The sequence below is a fragment of the Grammomys surdaster genome, unplaced genomic scaffold, assembly GCF_004785775.1.
Source record: "Grammomys surdaster isolate TR1022 unplaced genomic scaffold, NIH_TR_1.0 129, whole genome shotgun sequence".
In the NCBI taxonomy this organism is placed as follows: Eukaryota; Metazoa; Chordata; class Mammalia; order Rodentia; family Muridae; genus Grammomys; species Grammomys surdaster.
Genome location: NW_021604587.1, coordinates 18,466,883 through 18,487,443, shown reverse-complemented (window position 1 = coordinate 18,487,443; position 20,561 = coordinate 18,466,883). Strand labels below are relative to the sequence as shown.

Here is a 20,561-nt window from a genome sequence, read left to right as displayed (position 1 = left end):
TTTGGATTAATCCCCAAGGGACTCTGCCTCCTTCCTAGTCACCCGTGTGTCCTTTCAGGACCAGAAGTGTGTCTGCTTGCTTGGTGGGGCTGCTTGCTGTCTGTCTCTTTACTAATTAGAAATCAAGAATCACCTTCGGCTTTTTTTAACATGGAAGTGATCTTTGTTGCCAACTCTAAGCAAAGGCTCTCCAGATTGAAAACAAAAACTCCCTTTAGCCTCTCCCTTTCAAATATGGGTCTTGGCATGGGTGAGGCCTACTAGGTTGTAGAGAGAGAGAAGAAGAAAGCCCATGTAGTGAATCTCTAAGTTCTTACAGGGAGAACTTAAGAATAAAGTGTAGGGCTGGAGAGAGGCTCACTGATTGAGGCGCTTGTACTGCACTTACCAAGGATCTTAGTTCAGTTCCTAGCACCCATGCTGCTGGGTGGCTCACAACCACCTGTAACTCCAGCTCCAGGGGTCCAGTGCCCTCTCTGGCCTCTTAAGGAACCCACTCACATACATAGACACATTAAAAATTATTATTTTTTAATAAAAATCTGGGTCAAGGTCAGATCTGTGTGTCTTCATGTTTGAGAAGCATCTCTGTGTGTGTCTGTCATCTGAAGCAGGAAGCGACCAGGGCCTCATCTCATCCTGACTGCATCCAGAAAGCAGAAACCTTACCTCCTGTTTCATAGGTGCGGCTCTGGGAGGTGCACAGATCTCAGATCAACCACTGGGATCCGACTGGCTGTCCTACAGTGTTGTTTCCTGTGTTTACTTCTGCAAACACTTTCTCTAGGTTGGCAGTTTCCAGGAATGCAGTTAAAAGTAGTTAAAACAAAGAATGAGATAAGTCAGCAGTCTTGGAAATCCCTGAAGCAGAGAAAATTTAGACCTTGGGCCTGGAGTTCCTGGCCTTGCCTTACTGCCCGACTCCTTCATTTCATGAAACCTTTGCATCCTCCCCAGATAGAAGGCTAAGGATGTCATTCCAGCTTCATCAGGAGGGAGATTAATGAATAGTGTCATCAAGCTAGAGATACCATACAGTTTAGTAGCAGATAGTGTGCATAAAGCCCTGGGGCCAATCCCCCATGTTCCAGTAATGATGATGATATCTAGGCAGTTGGCTTACACCACCAGTCTGTTTGCTTGGTCATCACAATCATATCTCTTGTCTGTAAATGCTCCTTTAGCCAAACCTTCTCAACCGAAGGTATCCAGCCCAACAGACAAGGTCACACCTGGGCAGACAGTGAACTTCACCTGTGAGTCTCATGGCTTCTCTCCCCGGAATATCACCCTGAAGTGGTTCAAAGATGGGAAAGAACTCTCCCGCTTGGAGACCACTGTGAACTCTAATGAAAAGAATGTCTCCTACAACATCTCCAGCACAGTCAAGGTGGCACTAGGCCCTAAGGATGTTCGTTCTCAGGTCATCTGCGAGGTGGACCACATCACCTTGAATAGGACTGCTCTTCGTGGGACTTATAACTTGTCTGACATCATCCGAGGTAGATGTCCTTGACTTCTAGCCCAAGCACTCAGCAGCCATTATTACCCTGTGACTAGCACCATGCTGGTAGTTGCATTTCAACAGCAACTATAATTCCTGGGCACCCAGTGTGAGCCACGCCCCCTTGCCTGGTAGTTTTCATTTATTTTGCTGTAAGTACTGCATGCATTGACACATTCATTATCACCGTAACAGTAGCTACCAGAACAACAGTGTGTGTTCTGGGTGCTGTGCTTAGTGATTCCATTCTTAGGAGACCCACACTGTCTGAGTACACAATGCATGCCTAGCAGTCTTGTCTGCTGTGATGGTGGGAGCGGCTCAGCTCTGCAGCCCCTCCCTGGGATCACAGTGCAGCTTAAGGTTAGAGCTTTTGCCTGTACTGTTTCAGTTTCACCCACCTTGGAGGTCCGCCAACAGCCCCCGACGATGGCAGTGAACCAGGTGAACCTCACCTGCCAGGCGCAGCGGTTCTACCCCAAGGATCTCCAGCTGAGCTGGCTGGAGAACGGAAGCATAGCAAAGAATGACACGCCCAGGTATTTCACAGAGAACTCGGATGGGACCTATAATTACACAAGCTTTTTCCTGGTGAACTCATCTGCTCATAGAGAGGACATGGTGTTCACGTGCCTGGTGAAGCACGACCATCAGCCAGCGATCACCGAAAACCATACCGTGCTGGGACTTACCCACTCGAGTGATCAAGGAAGCATGGACACCGTCCCTGGTGAGGCCTCCACTCCCACTGACTGGCTTTTTTGTTTGTTTGTTTGAATCTTTAACATGATTTTATCTGTTTTTTTTCAATGTTAAAGTTATTATATAATGCTTATTATAAAGCAGTCTAAAAGTCTATAAACATAAGCACCGTTTTAAAGTGAGCACTTCTCCAGCATTTATTCTCCTAGATTCAGCACTGGTAAGAGTCTGGTTCCTGTCTGGATGGTCTGCTGACACAGTGTACCAGAGAGGAGGAAAGGGAGAGGGAGTCTGTCTTTGCTTGCATCCTGCCTCCTGCTTTCTCCACCTAACAATTGTTTTGTCCCCATGGCCCTTCCCTACCTCTCACTCTTTCTGGCCTCTGCTCCTTGCTGTGTCACTGCTTGTATCTCCTCTAACGTCTCCTAGAGGCTGGCAATCTGGCTCAAGGACACCCAGTACTGCAAAGAATATCCCCATCCATACCGACTCCCAATGGCTATCTCCCTGGGACAGTCCTCCCATGGCTATTTCTAGACCAAGGTGTGTATGTCTAGGACAGCTGCCATGTGCCACCGTTCTGTGACAGTCAGCATGTCAGCAATGTCACCTCAGTCCCTCTAGTGTGCTGTCAATCAAGAGCTCTTCTCTTGTTGACACGTGGCCACGTGGCAACAACTCTTCAGCACTGTTCCAGTGTTTGCCGGCACTACAGCTGATGCTTTGTATATAACAGAGCCTCTGAAGGGGTGAGAACATGGGCCATCTTTTCACTCACCCTTCAGAGGCGCTTCAGGAGTCCTCAGACCTGTGTTGTGCTCCTTTGATTCTACCCGTGACTGATTCTCTAAGGATGCATAGCTCCTGCAGGTAGGAGGTGTTGGTGTCCATGGTGGCTCTATCACAGACTTGCTGTGTGATCTTGGACAAGCCAGTGCCTCTCTCTGAGCCTCTGCTTGTTTGTGGACATGTTAAAAGGGATAGGTTTTGTCACTCCTTAGTTGGTAAGGACCATGACTGTCTTACTCAACAGCAGCTTTAGAGCACACAAAACACAGTAGGGAATAAATAAACAAAATACCTTGCCAGAGGATGAAAGGTTGGACAGGCGGTTCCTCCGTGCTGCTGAATGAGGTAGATATTAGTATTGGCCTCATTAATAGAGGAAACCAGCAGGAGAACATGGTTCCTCTGCTGGGGATGAGGACGAGTTGGAGCACTTACTTGAGTTCACATGTCTGTGTCACAGAGGCCTGCTCTTGACTTTGCTGTGCTGTGGTCTAGGACAGTGGTTCTCAATCTTCCTATGCTGTGACCCTTTAATATGTTGTGGTGACCCCCAACCATAAAATTATCATTGCTACTTCATAACTGTAATTTTGCTACTGTTAAGAATTGCAGTGTGAATATCGATGTTTTTCCATGTTCTTAGGTGACCACTGTGAAAGGGTCAATGGATCCCTCAGGGGGTCACAACCCACAGGTTGAGAACTAAGAGTTTAGGACTTTTCCTGCCCTCTACCACAAAAGTACACACTGTGGGTTAGGTCCTGGGCACGAATGTGAAGCCCTGGGTGCTGTGCAGAGCTCGTGCCAACAGCAAGTCCTTCACTGTCACCATCTTCCCAAGTCCCTCCCCTGACAGTTGGTTTCCAGTCTGTCTGTCCTGCTGCCATGGCTGATGAGAAGGAATGAGTTTCCATTCCTCAGGATAGGTAGTGTGGTTTTCTGCCTGTGTCCTGTGCCTACTTTCTCTGTGGCTGCCAGCAGTGTGTGTTTTGCACTGCTCACGAGTGACCTGAACGTGTAGTTAGGCAAGCTCAGACATGTAAGAAGACCCAGCCAGGTATCCACAGCTAACGATGACTGGGGTGGGGGGTAGCGGGCTTTTGTTGTTTCCATTTTGGAGTGGCATGCATAAAGCCCTTCTTCCTTGTGGTCCTCAGGTAGTGATAATGTTAACAACTGGAACATCTTCATCGGTGTGGGTGTGGCGTGTGCTTTGCTAGTAGTCCTGCTGATGGCTGTGCTCTACCTCCTCCGGATCAAACAGAAGAAAGGTGAGTGGGATCTCTGCTTTCTCTCAGGGCTGTCCTCACAGGATAGCCCCTAGTTCTTAAGTATGCGTGACTTTCAGTGACAAGAAACCTGGAGGGTACTCCTGGGGGGTTGATGGATCTAAGAGGCCCATTCCTCAGCCATCCTCCCTCCTGCTGTAAAATGACTGTCACCTCCCCAGGTCTCATGTCCCCAGGGGACTGCTATTGAGGGAGTAGGAAACAAGGGTGGCAAGGGGAGTCTCAGAGGCTCTTCCTGCCAGGCTCTGAGAGGAGCTGCCTGAGCTGCCTGCAGCCTTCTGTGTCCCTTATATGTGTCCAGGCTCTGTGTTGACAATTCCCCAGTTAGAACTCCCAACTACTGCCAAGGGAGTCCAAGTGGGAGAGTTGGCAGAGTTTCCACGTAGGATATGGAAAGTACCCGGCACACAAATGTTTAACAAGCACAGCTCTGCAGCCAGAGTCATACATACGCCAGGAAAGCCCCACTCACAGCAGCAAGGTACATGGCTCCATCGGGGAAGGAAGATGTGAGTTCCAGGCCAGGCCGTGTTTCCTTTGTGTGCACATGCATATGTGTGTGGTTATGGCTCTGCAAAACTTCTGACCTTGGAGTCAGGCAAACAGGCTGCAGCCTGCTTCGTCTTCACCACCTCGGCCTCTACCAGCTTCCCTCCCCCATCTGAGCTTGGCGTAGTGTTGTATGTGGCCACAGCGACATTAGAGGAAGCTGGCAGGGGGGCAAGCGGTTCATCTGACTTGTTCGAGGTCACACTGCTAATCAGGGGCATCGATGTGAAGAGGAGTTATGAGGCCCATGTGAACTGCTGTGAAATGGTAGGTCGGCCACATCCTGGGACCTCCCAGTACACATCACTGTGCTGGAGGAGACGGCTTTATGCTGGTTTTCCTTTTTTTTTTTTTTAAACCAAAAGAAATAGATGTAACATTTTATATTTCAACTCAGCACACCCTCTATATGTATATTTGAAACTCTGTTTTCTTTTGATTATATTTTGTTCTCTTTGCTGTTAAAAAATGCCAGCTGTGACCCTCACTAACCACAGCATTAACAACAAGCACCATCCGAAGCTCCCATCCCGTAGCTGAGTGCCTGGCTTAGGAGGGACCGCGTGGACCACTGATCTCTATCCCTTTGGCATGTCCTTTGTCTCTGTCCCACACTTTCTGTCCCATCTGGACCAACTGGAAGGACTCACCTTTGAAACAACAGCCAAACCAAGCCCTGCCTGAGAACCTGAGTCCCAAGTTTGTTTTTGTTTGTTAGTTTGTTTTGCCTGATCACCTACAGAAGGGGCACACAGGAGGGCTTCCTGTTCTAGTCAGGAAAGCCTGTCCCTGGCCCAGCACAGTGCCAGATCACTTCAGTAGACATTGGTGAAATCCCAGCTGTCCTTTCTCAATTTCTCTCTTTTTTCTTTCATTGTTTCATTGTATATTTTTTAAATGAAAGTAACAAATGCATTCCTCTTTTTTGGGAATGAGATATCCATTTTCATTGAACGGGGCCTTAAAAAGTAACGGTATTTTGTCCAAACAGAACTTATATAACTGCAGAGGCTTAGCAGTGGGTGCAAACAAGGTTCTCATTTATTGTTGTGTGGCCCGGCAACATTGCTTAAGGGATTCGAGGAGGGAGAGTGGCCTGGAGGTCTGTGGACACAGCAGGCCACCCAGCCCCTGAGTGGTGAGTGTGTGCAGAGCCTGGCTCTCAAACACAGGCTCAGGCAACAGTGACAGCCAAAATGTGCTCGCCAAAATGTGCTCAGCCTAGGCAGGCCCACAGTACTCCTGATACTTTGCATGTAATAATGCAATCAGTTTTCACCACAAGCCTTGGGAGTCTCACTGACCCATTTTACAGATGAGGTGACTGAGACATGGCAGCATTATAAAACCTTGTTCAGAACCTCATGGCTGATAGGCCAGAATTCAACGCCAGAGAGCATGTTAGGATCTCCTCTATATACCACACCGCTTCTCCCTCCTCTACCCTGGACAGCCACCCCCTTCTCCCCCATCATGGCTATCTTCAGAGTAAAGCACCCCATGTCACCTGTCAGCTAATGTGAGTCTGGGAAGACGTCCATTGTCTGGTTTTATATGAGGACCATGTGGCATGCTGGCTGTAGCCTCCCTCTAGACTGGCTCACCTATGGATCGAGTTCCCGTGATGCCCAGCCTGCCCCTCCCCCACCAGCTGCCTGAGTTCATCCTTGGGTGGCCTATTGCAGTGCTGAGCCTATTTCAGTGCATATGTTTTAATTATAGCTTTATAGCAAACTAGGAATCAAACTGCTACAGATAAATATAATCCCCCGGAGATAATCTGTGGGATGATGCCCTTCCTGCATCCCAGACCTAAAAAGCACCGAAGCAGACAGTCGCTTTCTTGGAAAGCGAGACTGGGTAAATAATGGATGCAGAGTGAGTTGACGGAGCTCAGAGATGGGAAGTGACTCACCCAGGGTCACACAGCAGATGAAACAGGGAGCAGGCCCTCTCAACTCAAATTCCTGTTTGAATCCACTCTCCAACCATGTGGGACCTAACCGGGGACTGCCAGAATGATGTGCTTGAGTGGAGAGGAGACCTCGTGGAGAACAGGAGGGCACCTGGGCCCTCTGAGGCTGAAGGCTACTTGGGACAAAAGGGGAACACATTAGCCCCGTTTAGCCCTCTGGCTTGGGCTTTCCTGGGCTGATTCTCCCCACAAGACAACTCTTGGCTCTAGGAAAGTTACAGAGCAACTTGAGTCTGGTTAAATGACATCCTTCTCTTTTTCTCTTTCAGCCAAGGGGTCAACTTCTTCCACACGGTAAGTGCATCCCTGAGCTGGATCAAACTCACCTATTTTTATTACTTCTAATCTGTGTGTGAGCACATTTGTGTGTGTGTGAGTGTGAGCACGTTTGTGTGTGTGAGTGTGGACATGTGCTTGCTACAGCACGCATCTGAAGGCCAGTGAATACCTTGGTCCTTGCCTGCACTTTGTTTGAGACTGAGTCTCTTGATCCACTGTGTTTGCCAGGTTAGCTGGGGACTCCCCCGTCTTCATCCCCCATCTCCCCTTAGGATCTTGGGATTACAGACAGACATAAGCAGCCACATCTGGCTTTATATGGTTCTAGAGATCTGAACCCAGTCTTCACGTATAACAGGCACTTTACCCACTGAGCCATCCTCCCAGACCCCTCCTTTTACTTAGTTGTCTAACAGACCCCCCAATACTGTAAATCACCAACCCTCACTTACATCTGTCCACACTCCTCTTCCTCTTCTACTCTGCTTGTCAGGTCGATTTTTAACTCTTGCCTTAAAGGAATAGATTTCGGGGCACATTGGCATTGGTAGCCGAGCCTTTGTCTAATTCCCAGTGAGAGTGAGGGTGGCCTTCCTCCTCACGCCATCATGAAGTCCTGCGCACACCTAAGCAATTGTCCCCCCCTTCCTTCTGCCAAGCATGTCAGTAGGGTGTAGCCTGAGGATATGCTAGGGTGGTGATAACGTCCATTGGAGGTCACAGCCGGCTCGGGAGCTCAGCTGGTGACATCTTTGTGCAGTTGTTTATGCTCAAGGGGGCCTGGTGCAGAACTCTGCTCTAGGAGCTAGAGTACAACCAAGGGGGGGGGGGGGATGCAGCAAGTGAGTGTGGAAGCAGAGCCATCCAGAGCATGGTAGCTTCGCCACAGCAGGGATGGGTGGTCATGTATGAGAGGCTTAGCAGAGAAAGCCACAGCCTCTGAAGAGACTCGTGAGCAGGGACCTGAAGCTTGGGGCTCTGACACAGGCCTTACGTTCTTGGACAAGAGAACAGGTAGATCCATGCCTGGGGTTGAGCGGCCCCACTGACTGGGCATGGGAAGGCAAGAAACGAGGAAGCCCATGCAGCCATGTGAACTTCACCCATTTTGGAGAAAGGTTTTTCTGGCTTGTAAGATGGACCTTGGTGCTCTCCAGAAGAGTAGGACAGCACCCCAGAGTCTGCTCTGTGAAGATGCCAGCATGAAGTGTAAAACTGTAAATGGCTTCACGTCGGTTCAAGTGAGGCTGTGTTCTCATGAGCTGGGCAGATCTTTCCATCCTTCCTCTACCATCCTCTCCCTCCCTCGCTGCCTCCCTCCCTCCTTCCCTTCATCTCTCCCTCCCCTCCTTCCCTTCCTTCTGGAGTTCAGAATTGATCTGAGGATCTGGAGTGGGAGCCAGTCATACAGAGCTTGTGACTGTAGAAGAACTGGCGTGGTTCCTTGGAGAGATGTGATCTAGCTTTTATTTTACAAGTATCGCCTTCTCCATGTGTAGAAGCCAGGCGATGGGTGAGGTGGAGGCAGAAGGGCCAGTGAGGAAGTGACTGGGCTGCTCTAAGCAGATGATGAAGGCTTGGGCCAGGGGGAATGTGGGCTAAGAAGAGGTCAGACTCTGTACTTTAAAGATAGAGCCAAGAGGACTTACTGATGAACTGGTTGTAGAGTCAAGGACAACTCATGTTTGGGGACAGTGAGGAGTCTGTGTCCTGGTTGGAGGACTATCAGTAGTAGAACCTGGCTGCATATAGCAGAAGTACCTCACCCACCTTCAGGGGCTGTGGGAAGCTTCACCTGCCCATTTGTGCCCAACAAGAGAGTGCACAGTGCCCTCGGGATGAACCTGGGCTTCTGCTTTGGTCTCCGTGGCAGCCTCCTGAACTGACCCTGTCCAACCTCGAAGCCTCTACCCCTGAACATACACATCACTGTACTGTCCCTCATTCCCCCACACACACACCCCAGGACTCCTGTTCTCTCACTCTCGCCCTGCTTGCCACATTTCTTCACCTGGCCCAGTCTTTTCCAGGAGCAAAACTTGTCTCTCTCATCTGCTCAGAGACCTTCGGTTGCTTTCTGTGGGCCTTCAAGGTCAAGTCCAAAGGACTTATGGCCCAGCTCCTGTGCTTACACACTGCTAGTTTTGGCCAGCCCTGAGCCCTGACACTAGCCTCTTCTCTCTCCTGCCACATACTGGCTCCAGCTTTCCCCCTAGCTCACTCACACTGCCTCTTCCACGTACGTACCATCCAGGGGCTGAACAGGATCTGGGGACACTGGGTTCTGCGAACAACTCCTCTGGATACTGTTGTGCACCACAGTAGCTACAGTTGGCATCTTTCTTTTTCACCTTGTCCCTTCCTAATCTTCCTCAATGATGCCAGTACTCTCTTGGGCCTCCCGTGAGCCTCTGGTGCTCTGTCTGGACATCCTGGTATGTCTGAAGTGGCTCTGAGCCTGTCTGAGTTTTCTTGACCACATCTCTTGAACACCGAGACTATGTCCCTCCTGCTCACAGCCAGCAGCTACTGCTCTGAGTGCGATCCCTGGGATGGGATAAGTTTTCCATAAAGGAGAGTGAAAGAATGACTGAGTAGTTTCCAACCCTCAGCAGTGCAGTGCCTATGAGCTCTGAGCCCCTGGAACTCCTTCCCCGTGGAAGGGGTCGATGTCCGTCCAGTTTTTCCTGTTATTCTCACTTGCCTTACTTTGTTAGATAGTGCAGTCTGGCAGACAGTGACACTATGAAATGACAGCAGCAGTCGCAGCTCCTGTTTAGTGAGCACTTACTGTGTCCCACGCCCATCTGTCCCTTTACTCATGTCACCCCACTGGCGATCATGAGTTTTTCTTGCTATTCTTTTTGAAGGACAGGGTTCCCCAGACTCGTGAGTAGCTGAAGCCTCAGGGGGGCTGTTCACATACAAACCCAACCTGAGCCTATGATTCAGACTCCATGGCATCCTTTGGGAGCCCCTTTCCCAGGAGATTATCACAGCTCCCCTTCCTGTGGTCGAGGCAGCCAGGATCTGAAGAATCAGTGTGGTGCCGAGCTGGCCCAGGTCTGTGCAGGATTTCTGGTACCCACACCGGCGTTTCCCCATTGATGCTCCGCTGCCTCCTGCCACCTGTTCCTTCCTCCAGAGAAGCAGGACATTTTCTGCCCTTTCATATCATTCCAGTGTTAGTCTACCCAGGGAGCTAAATCACTAGCTTCTTTCATGTCTCTAGACCAAAGTGATGGTGGGGAGCAGGCTTTAATGGTGGTTTCCTGGGCAGCAGTGGCTCTAGCCCAGCATGGGATCAAATACTTTCTGAAAGACATTGGTGCTGGTGTAGGAGACAGCCTAGCACCTCAGAGAGGGTGATGGGGATCCAACGCCTTTGAACTCAAAGGACCCTGCAGGCTGCTGGCTGGCCCGGGCCCAGCCTTCTGACAGACAGGCAGTGCACTGTTATCCCCACCCACATGAGAGTGTTGTCTGCTCATTTATTGGGCACTGGGGTTCATTTGGACGGCCATTGTTTAACTGTGACACGTTCACAGTATTTATTCTCAGAATACCAGAACTACCCCAGTTGTTTATTTGTTTTGGATTGAGCTCAGCTCGGAGCCAGACTTGAGTGGCACTAGGGGAATCCAGTGAGAAAATACTCAACCATTCATTCAGCAAGTATTTACTGAGGGAGTTAAAAGCCACAGGCTAGCACAGGACTAGGTGCTAGGGTCTCATTGTCCCTTGAGGGGCAGTTTGTCATGCAGACTAGAAGCTTAATAATCGATGTGCAGCAAGAGCTAGAAAAAAATGACAAAATGACCAGAGCTCAGGGGTGATCAGGGAGTGCTCCCTACATAAACAGCAGTGGGTGAGAGAACTTCAGTGTGGGGCTATCAGGCAGAGTACACTAGAGGAGGAATAGCTAATGCCAAGGGCTGGAGGGAGGACCATTGATGAGGCTGCACTAGCTGGAGAACAGGGGAGGAAGCAGAGCAGGAGGCAGGAATGGGCTGTGCAGAACCTCACCAGTCAGGATGTGGAAGTGGACTGCACTGTAAATGGTGAGGCTTCTGTACAGAAAAATAATTGCTTCTGCTGCTGCTTCTCCTCCTCCTTCTTCCTCTTCTTCCTCCTCTTCTTTTTCTCTTCCTCCTTGTGTTGTTTTGTTTTGAGGTGGGAGTCTCAAAGCCCAGGCAGGCCTTGAACTTGAAACTCCTGCCTCCTGGGTATTGGGATTTTGGGAATGAGCCAACAACAGACCTGGTTTTCACTTATGCATTACAAATGCAAACAAAATGGAGGCCGAGAAACCAAGACCTTTCACAGCCTGAGGACCTGGGACCACGATAAGATGACCAAGTAGCAGAATCTGATGTAGCTTTTGGAGATGGCCAGTTAGCCTCGTGGTGCTTGTATAAGAAAGAGGAGAGTCCAGGATATTTCCCACACTCGTCTGAATCCAGCAGGAGGAATGGTGGTGCCGCATTTTAAAACAGACCGGACAAGTGCTTACAATGTGGAATACTGCTCTGACAGACAGGAATGATCTCCTGAGAACAGAGTTTGGGAGTTCTGTGAAGGTTCAGATAAGGCTGTTTAAAATGGGATTTCAGCTGAGCACAGTGGTACATGCTTTTAATCCCAGCACTTGGGAGGCAGGGGCGAGTGGATCTCTGTGAGTTCAAGGCCAGCCCAGGCTACAGAGTGAGACCCTGTCTCCAAAGAAAAGTGTTAAAATAGGATTTCAAAGATCTGAAGGGAGAGTTCTCTGTGCAGAGGCCTTGGGGCTGTTTGACAGGCACTAGCTTCAAGGTTGGGTGCCTGTGCCTGTGTGCTAAGGAGGAACAGAAAACAGAGATGAAGATATGCAAGAAGATGTGAGGTTGTCATAGAGAAGCAGCCTCACCAACCCAGCACTGCTGGTGTGAAGCCTTCCAGGGAGGAAACACATGGCTAAGTTAACAAGGAGAAAAAGTAGTAAGGACTTTGTCCTGAATACCTTGTGTCAACTTGACACAAGCCAAAGTCGTCTGAGAGGAGGGTACCTCAATTAAGAAATGCTTCCGTAAGATTGGGCTGTAGGCAAGCTTGTGAGGCATTTTCTTAATTAGTGATTGATGGGGGAGAGCCCAGCCCATTGTGGGTGTTGCCACTCCTGGGCAGGTGGTTCTGTGTTCTATAAGAAAGCAGGCTGAGCAAGCCACGAGGAGCAAGCCAGTAAGCAGCACCCCTCCATGGCTTCTACATCAGCTCCTGCCTCCAGGTTCCTTCCCTCTTTGAGTTACCGTCCTGACTTCCTTCAGTGATAACAGTGATGAGGAAGCATAATTTCAATAAAGCCTTTCCTCCCCAGGTTGCTTTAGTCATGGTGTTTCATCACAGCAGTAGTAACCATAAGGACAGAGTTAGCCAAGGCTGTCGCTGAAGCAGAAAATGCAAAACAGCAGCAGCCCTCATGCATGGGACATGGGATGGAGTAAGAGTGGCTAAGTGAGCAGACTCAGCAGAACAGTGTGCGTGTGTGTGTGTGTGCGTGTGTGTGTGTGTGTGTGTGTCTGTGTGTGTGTGTGTCTGTGTCTGTGTGTCTGTGTGTCTGTGCACACGCACACTCTAAGCAAGGTGGCAATTGGATATGAACCAAACAAGCAACAGAGACTGCAGAAGGCGGGAACTGGTGACTGGGGGGAGAACATCTCCTATCAGTTGCATTCCGGATCCTGGAGGACTGTTTGGCCACATGGGGCACCTTATGATCCAGGCAGTCCTGACAGCTCTATCAAACACTCTGCTGCCAAGCCCCATTGCTCAGTCTGCCATTGCTCATGCTCGAGTGCCCCAAGTTTCTGGCTTGAAAATTTATATCACTCCTGCTGGACCAGTCTTTGCTCATCCCCTCCAGGGAGCCCCACCTGGGCTCTGATGGCGGGACCAGGGGTGTATCAGTGGTTGCTGTTGTTTATTAAGCAAGGCATTTTGATCCTTTTCTTTGAACAACAATACATAGGTCTACCAATAATGTAGAACACTTGGGATATGTGGAAAACTAAAACAAGAAGCAGCACTCTGCAGACCACTGTTGCTAGCCTTTTCTTTCCAGTCCCCACACATTTTCATTGAGAGCACCTTACTTAGTGACTCAGACATGCCACTCTATTAGCATGAACAAGGCACTGAACCCTGTTTCCAGCACCACAAAAATAAAATGGAAATTTCTCATCTACTTTTGGAACACAGAAGGGTTTAGTTTATGCTAATTTCCAAAAAACCACTGCCCATCGGCAAAGCCCCAGGACATAAACTTACTTCCGTATCTTGTCCAGGGTGCAGGCCCCTGTAGATTCAGTCTCCCCAAAAGGCACAGTTATGGTTCAAAAGATGGGGCCTTATCCCTGTTCATGATTTGTCCACCACTTCCGGAAAAGATTGCCCTGGCTTGTCCCCCTCGGCAGTGTGTGGAAGTCCTCTTCATCCCACCCTCCTCATGGTGTGCCTTTCCAGTACGATCATTTCTAAAGATCCTTCCAACAGAGGCTTTTCAAAAAGCCAGTGTGCTTTGTTTAGAATTCCCTTGGTGAGACTGGCTCCCGTGTCCAGACATTTGATAAGCACTTACGGTTCCTCCTCCGCTCATGTAGGAAGTAGGTCCTGAATGTTATTCTGGTTGATTTGCATAAGCTCTTCAGATAGATATTTTTATCTGAGTCTCTTTCCATTTCAGGTTGCACGAGCCCGAGAAGAACGCCAGGGAAATAACCCAGGTACAGTCTTTGGTGAGCTGCCCTTCCCGGGAAACTTGGGGTGTGATTTCCTTGCTTCAACCGGAGTTGCAGATCCAGTTCTAAATTAAGACTCTGGGCTGGGGAGGAGGATCTGTGCGTTACTGAATCACCCATGAGTCCTCCGCACCCTTCTCCAGCTCCAGCCGGAGAGTCTGGGGCTCCTGGGTTCATTATGAGCCATTGCATGACTTCAGGGGGTACCAGTGGCAGTGTCCCAAGTAAACAATGCCCAGGAGTCAGATTCTAGCCTCCTTTGTTGTTGTTGCACATTCCTGCTTCTAGGCTTTTGCTCTAACTAGTTCTTCCACTGGGGAACCATGATCAGTTCACCTTACTCTTCCCTGCCTGCCATGGCCTTTCTCACCTTTGTGGAGGAGGAAAAACCCTGTGTCACGATTGAATGACCTGGATGGATGACAAGGGTACCTCCCTTGGCCCAGTAGCTTCTCTCCCTCATTGCCGAGGAGATTTTATAGGCAGCATTGTTAGTTTATTTTCCAGATCCCTGAGCTCTGTTGTCTCTCTGTCCAGCAGTGTCACCTCTGGGGACACAGGGTTCCTCAGAGTCTTGTAACAAGACAAACCCTGTCCTGAACCTGGAATGAAAGCCTCAGCTTTCCTGCAATTTTCAAAGCAGTTGACACCACTCTAGACATAACCTGCTGACAGCCAGGCTTGGAGGGGTGTGGTGTTTGTAGGCCGGACACTTTGGTTTGTTATGCCAGCCCCTACCAGCCTTATGCATGAGCTGAGCAGTAATTAGCAAATATGAGACAATTTCTAGTCGTGACAGCCAGAGTCCTTTCCCCTGTTTTTTGTTTTTGTGCTTCCTTCTAGAATCTTCTGTGTAAAAGAATTGGTTACTGAAGCCTGTAGATATTCACATTCCAAGCCTTACTGAGTATACAAATAAACCCCAGGCCCTGAGAAAAGTGGTGGCTACTTTTCTCCTGGGGAGCCAGCAGACTTTTGCTTTATGTCCCCAGTACCACCCTCTGTATCTTGCCAGGGAGGGAGACCAGTTCAATCCCCATGGTTTCCCAGAGAGCAGTGAGTTCCTGCAGGGCTCAGGGTAGAGGTGCCACAGTATGGGAAGTCCACCGTGTTAGGCTCCAGCAGGCTTCATTTCTTTTCCTCAGCTGAGTGACTTAGACCATTGAATGTGTATCTGCTCCCTAAGTCACGTTTTTTTACCTGTAAAATAGGGTCAGTCATTCTTCCTGAGTAGAGTTGTTGTCAAGCCTTCGTGGAATGATTTCTGACTGTGCAGTTCCATCCATCTCTCTGTCTAGCCATCTATCCACCCATCCTCCCATCTATCTGTCTTTCCATCCATCCAGTCCATTACCATGGACTGGGCCTCTGTGCTAGCCTTGTTGTCTTCAGTATAACAAATGCCCAGTTAGCGGGGAAAAATGTTGTGGGGTAAACATGTAAATGAAGAGGTGTTCCCTATCTCGTGGGAGATCATTTACTAAGGTTGCAAAACAGACATAGTCTTTGGTGGTGGATGCTATGCTAGGGAGATGTGAGCTGAAGAGCTCAGAGAAGCTCTGGGCCCAGCCAGAGGTATTGAGGACCAACAAGTATCTCAGGGCGGAGCAGTGCTAGAGCAGAATTGTACTCGGTGCACTGGGGTCTCTCACATAGGAGAAGTGAGAGTGGGTGATCTAGGCCAAGGAAAAGATATGAGAAGGGGGAGAGGATAGCGGCAGGTGGTGCCACCCAGAAAGAAGGAGGTGACATGAAGCAAGCTGGGACTGGAAAGGGACATGTGATAACCACCAGAGTGTTTTCAGAACACTCTTCAGGCTCAGTGCGGAGGAAGGTGGATTGGAAGGGGAAAGGCTAGAAATGGAATACCATTGGCAGGGGAAGGGCCTGAGTGAAGGCCGAGCCCACTGGGAAGGAAGTGAGTTTGTAGCCAGTTGATGGGTCATCAGGCTGGGGCTCCAAAATGACTTTCTCTCTGTGTCTTTTAGATCCAGGACACAAATGACATCAATGACATCACATACGCAGACCTGAATCTGCCCAGAGAGAAGAAGCCCGCCCCCCGGGCCCCTGAGCCTAACAACCACACAGAATATGCAAGCATTGAGACAGGCAAACTGCCTCGGCCAGAGGATACCCTCACCTATGCTGACCTGGACATGGTCCACCTCAGCCGGGCCCAGCCAGCTCCCAAGCCTGAGCCATCCTTCTCAGAGTATGCCAGTGTCCAGGTCCAGAGGAAGTGAATGGGGCTGTGGTTGGCTCTAGGCCCCATCCACACAAGTTTCTTGTCCTACATGGAGTGGCCGTGATGAGGACAACCAGCCAGCCAGTCCTGTCCCCAGAAGGCCAGGTGGCACAGGTCCTAGGACCAAGGGTAAAGGTGGCCTTTGTCTTCCCTCCGTGGCTCTCCAACACCTCTTGGGCACCCATGTCCCCTTCTTCCGGAGGCTGGGTGTTGTGGAACCAGAGAGGGAACTGGAGAAAGCTGCCTGGAATCCAAGAAGTGTTGTGCCTCAGCCCATCACTCGTGGGTCTGGATCCTGGTCTTGGCAACCCCAGGTTGCCTCCTTGATGCTCCAGAGCCTGGCCTTCTGTGTGGAGAAGAGCTCACCATCTCCACCCAACTTGAGCTTTGGGGCCAGACTCCCTTTAGATCAAACCGCCCCATCTGTGGAAGGACTATACCAAGAGTCAGCAAGTTTTCAGCCAACAGTGCTGGCCTCCCCACCTCCCAGGCTGACTAGCCCTGGGGAGAAGGAACCCTCTCCTCCTAGACCAGCAGAGACTCCCTGGGCATGTTCAGTGTGGCCCCACCTCCCTTCCAGTCCCAGCTTGCTTCCTCCAGCTAGCACTAACTCAGCAGCATCGCTCTGTGGACGCCTGTAAATTATTGAGAAATGTGAACTGTGCAGTCTTGAAGCTAAGGTGTTAGAAAATTTGATTTGTGCTGTTTAGTTGTTGTTGGATTTCTTTTCTTTTTTTTTTCCTTTTTCTTTTTTGATTTTTTTTCCCCTTAAAACAACAGCAACAGCATCTTGGCTTTTTGTCATGTGTTGAATGGTTGGGTCTTGTGAAGTCTGAGGTCTAACAGTTTATTGTCCTGGAAGGATTTTCTTACCACAGAAACAGACTTTTCCAATTCCTAGAACCCTGAGGACCAAGAAGGATCCCTCTGCTGCCACTTTCAGCACTCAGCGTCACTGGGACGACCCAGGCTCTGTTCTTACAGAGCCACACGGCTGGCCCTTTGCCTCCATGGCTACTGTGGTAAGTGCAGCCTTGTCTGACCCAATGCTCACCTAGTGTTGGCCCTTCCACATTGAGGAGAGAAGGTCAGTGACAGCCCCCTTCACTCACAAGCACTTCAGGGGCATGCAGAGAGAAGGGACGCTCGGCCAGCACCTGGTATTCCAGCACTCTGAGGTAATCAGTGCAGAAGTCCGTTATTGCCATCAAACCTCAGCAGGATCACACTGGAACAGAACCTGGTCATACTTGTGACAGCACAGCTGTGAGCCAGGGAAAACCACCCCACTGGCTCGGGAATCTGGGCAGAGGCTCTGACCCCTCCCCTTCAAACTGGATGCCTGATGTCGGGGCCTGTCTGGGCCCAATGGCCAGCGGATGTGGCAGTCCTGGCTATCTGGTCTTAACATGTAGCTCAGTAAGTTGAGGCGCTAATGTCCCCAATCCCTGGGGATTCCTGGTTCCAGCTATTCAAGTAAGAAGCTGAGCCAACCTGACTGTTTCTGTAGGTGCAACGGGGATGTTAGGAGCACAGCAGAGTCCCAGCTCTGTAGGGCTGGTGACCTGATACTTCCCATAATGGCATCCAGGAGTTAGCTGACCCAATAGGCTGAGTTGGCTGTACTGACCCAACAAACCAGAACTTGTCTTTGCCCTGGCCATGCTCTTGGGCCATCTTCTAATTCTAAAGGGTTGGTTGGTAAAACTCCATCCCCTTCTCCTCTGCCTAGAGACATCACGTGTGTATGCACACACTGGTGTATAGATGAGTTAAAAGAATGTCCTCGCTGACATCCTAATTTTGTCTTAAGTTGTTTTGGAGGGAGAACGGACTAAGGCAAGGATGATGTGTAGCTATGGCTTTAGTCAGGCAGCCTGGGGCCCTGAGCCTATGTATGGAACCCTGGTACAAGAGACAAAAGCGCCCTGTGAGGAGCGGGATTTGTTTATCTGTAGACCAGATGAGAAGGAAACAGGCCCCGTTTTGTACATAGTTGCAACTTAAAATTTTTGGCTTGCAAAATATTTTTGTAATAAAGATTTCTGGGTAACAATGATGCCTTGGGGCGTTCCATTTTGTCTTTGAAGCTCTGCCCTTGGAGTCTGCTGGTTGCCTGTCCCTTGGGGCTGGGGGTGAGGATGGACTGTGTGCCAAGGCTTCAAAACATTCTGTGTTTAACTTGGTTCTCGTTAGGTTTTACAGATGTGAAGGTTCTATTCCCCTGGCTCAGAGGGTGTCATGGCTGCATGTCAGTTGTGCTGAAAATTCAAACACAGACTTTCTCCACTGTTTCAGTGTTGTGGGGATTCGGACAGTTCACCCACCCACTTGCTGCCTCTGGGACCTTGACTGTACAATAGGGTTTAATTGCGACCCCTCCCAAGGTTCCCTGGGGATTAAAGAAAGGGACACCCCATGCTACATGGCAGGTCTGCACTAAGTGCTGAGCTGTCACTCTCCACCTGCCCAATGGGACTGACGACCCCTGTCTTAGGCTTTCCATGGCTGCGTAAAGCACTGTGACCAAAAGTGAGTTGGGGAGGAAAGGGTTTATTTTGCTGACACTTACACGTCACAGTTCATTGTGGAAGGACAAGAACTAATGCTGAGACCATAGAGGAGTTCCCCTTGGCTTGGTATTCTCCTAACCAGACCCGAGCTCCCCGCCTGGGGAATTTGTACTGCACCTTTAGTGTTCAGCCCCTAGACTGAGGGAGGCTTGAGCGTACCTTGTGTGTTAGCTCTTTGTCACCGTGACCAAACACCTGAAAGAATAGTAACTTAAGGCTCTGGGTTTTAGAGATTTCTATCTGTGGTTAGCCGGCCCCATTCCTATGGGCCTGTGGCAAGACAGAACATCATGCCAGTGGGGGAACACGTCATCAGAGGTTCCTTACCAGGAAGAAGAGTCGAAGGCAAGGCACCCTTCAAATACATGCCTCCAGTTACATGCTTCCTCCACCCAGGCCCCACCTCACCGCCCACTAATGCCATCAAGTTATGGAGCTCAGTGGAAGAGCCTGTTGATTAGATCAGAGTCCCCTTGGTCCATCACCCTCCAGTGATTCCACCGACCAGCTGGAGATCAAGCCTGCAACATATAAGTCGTCTGGGGGAAACGTGTCATCTAAGCAATAAGATGTGTCTGGGAGTCTTGTGATCTCTTGCGTTCCTCACAGTTCATGGAAATTTGGCAGATGGGTGCTGTGGTGTCCGTTGCACAGAAAAGGAAATGAGGCTCAGAGAGACAATCTCCAGATCGTTGAGTTAATAACTATTTCTCAAGATCCTGCTTGGAAGCAGGCCTTCTGCAAAATTCTGAGAATGCAGTGTTGACGAAAGATGGGGCCACACCCATATGAGCTCATGGAGTGGGAGGAAGTGAGAGCGGCTGCCAGTCCTAACAGCACTGCTGAGCCTGCCCATGGCTGCTTACAGAATGAGAACATCAGTCAGGGAACAAGGGTCCCCTGCAGGAGGGCACTCCTGCTGCCAAGAGGAAATGGGTGCCTTCGGGCTTTTTAGAAAGGAATGTGAGGGGAAAAAAGGTCAAAGTTTGAGATTCAAATTGTTAACATTCCCCAAGGTGATAAACCAGACCTAGAGAGACAAAATTTACAAATTGGACGTATATCATAGCTTTATAAAATCTGGGCCCTCATCAAACAGCATAAAAAAGCTCGGGTGTCTTTCTTGTCCGAACCAAGTAATCCTTTAGTAATGCTCCACTGTGGCAGTGAGAAGAAACACTCCCTCCTTCTGCCTACTTCTCAGTTTAGGATACTTTTTTTCTTATCAGATGGAAATACATGGGCTTTGCTAAGCCTGCATGAGGTAAAGCAGCTTCCCAGATAGGAAGCCCCCAAGCTGAGATCTACATAATGAGTAAGGATGAGTCAGGATGTACAGAGGAGCCAGGCCCAGGCAGAGGCCTTCCCTGCAGGTCCTGGCCCCTATCAGAGCCACACCCCCTTCCACGTTACTCTCCATCACCCCTGCACTGGCAATCATCCTCCCGGCAGATTCAAACATGGCTCCCAGGATCTTTGTACTTCGAAGCTCTGCCGAGAACACTTACTTTCTACTTGCCCTCCAATCTAGAGACTGGGCCTAGTTCATTTGTTATACATGCTATAGCTGTCTTGAGATTCTTTGGAGCCTATATCACAATTTGTAATTATACATGGGCCGTGTGTTGGTTGATAAACATCTCTTTTCTGTAGTGCCCTGGGTGCTCCCTGATAGTAAGTAGAGATTGGGATATATTCCTTAATGTAATTTCCATGGCCAGCCCCTAGAGAGCATCCAGCAAATGTTTGAGAGGTAGGAGAATAGATAAAGAATGGGAGGATGGAGGATAAGCAGATGGATGAGTTAAGGATGGATAGATTGTTAGATGAAAGAATGGTTGGGTAAGTGGATGTATGTAAGTATGTATGTAAGTATGTAT

General features: G+C 49.6%; 1 protein-coding gene across 2 annotated transcripts in view; it reads left to right on the top strand.

Moving 5' to 3' along the window:
* Sirpa (signal regulatory protein alpha) overlaps positions 1-18,167 on the top strand; it is a 37,925-nt gene extending 19,758 nt beyond the window's left edge. The window contains exons 3-8 of one of the 2 annotated variants that reach the window (XM_028754525.1): positions 1,185-1,502; positions 1,896-2,234; positions 4,153-4,266; positions 7,078-7,102; positions 13,806-13,845; positions 15,849-18,167. In XM_028754525.1, the coding sequence (XP_028610358.1) occupies positions 1,185-1,502; positions 1,896-2,234; positions 4,153-4,266; positions 7,078-7,102; positions 13,806-13,845; positions 15,849-16,106 (1,094 nt within the window). In that variant the 3' untranslated portion in view covers positions 16,107-18,167. Of the gene's footprint in view, positions 1-1,184; positions 1,503-1,895; positions 2,235-4,152; positions 4,267-7,077; positions 7,103-13,805; positions 13,858-15,848 lie in introns of both variants that reach the window. The other variant, XM_028754516.1, reaches the window with a different exon arrangement.
* The last annotated feature ends 2,394 nt before the right edge of the window (positions 18,168-20,561 follow it).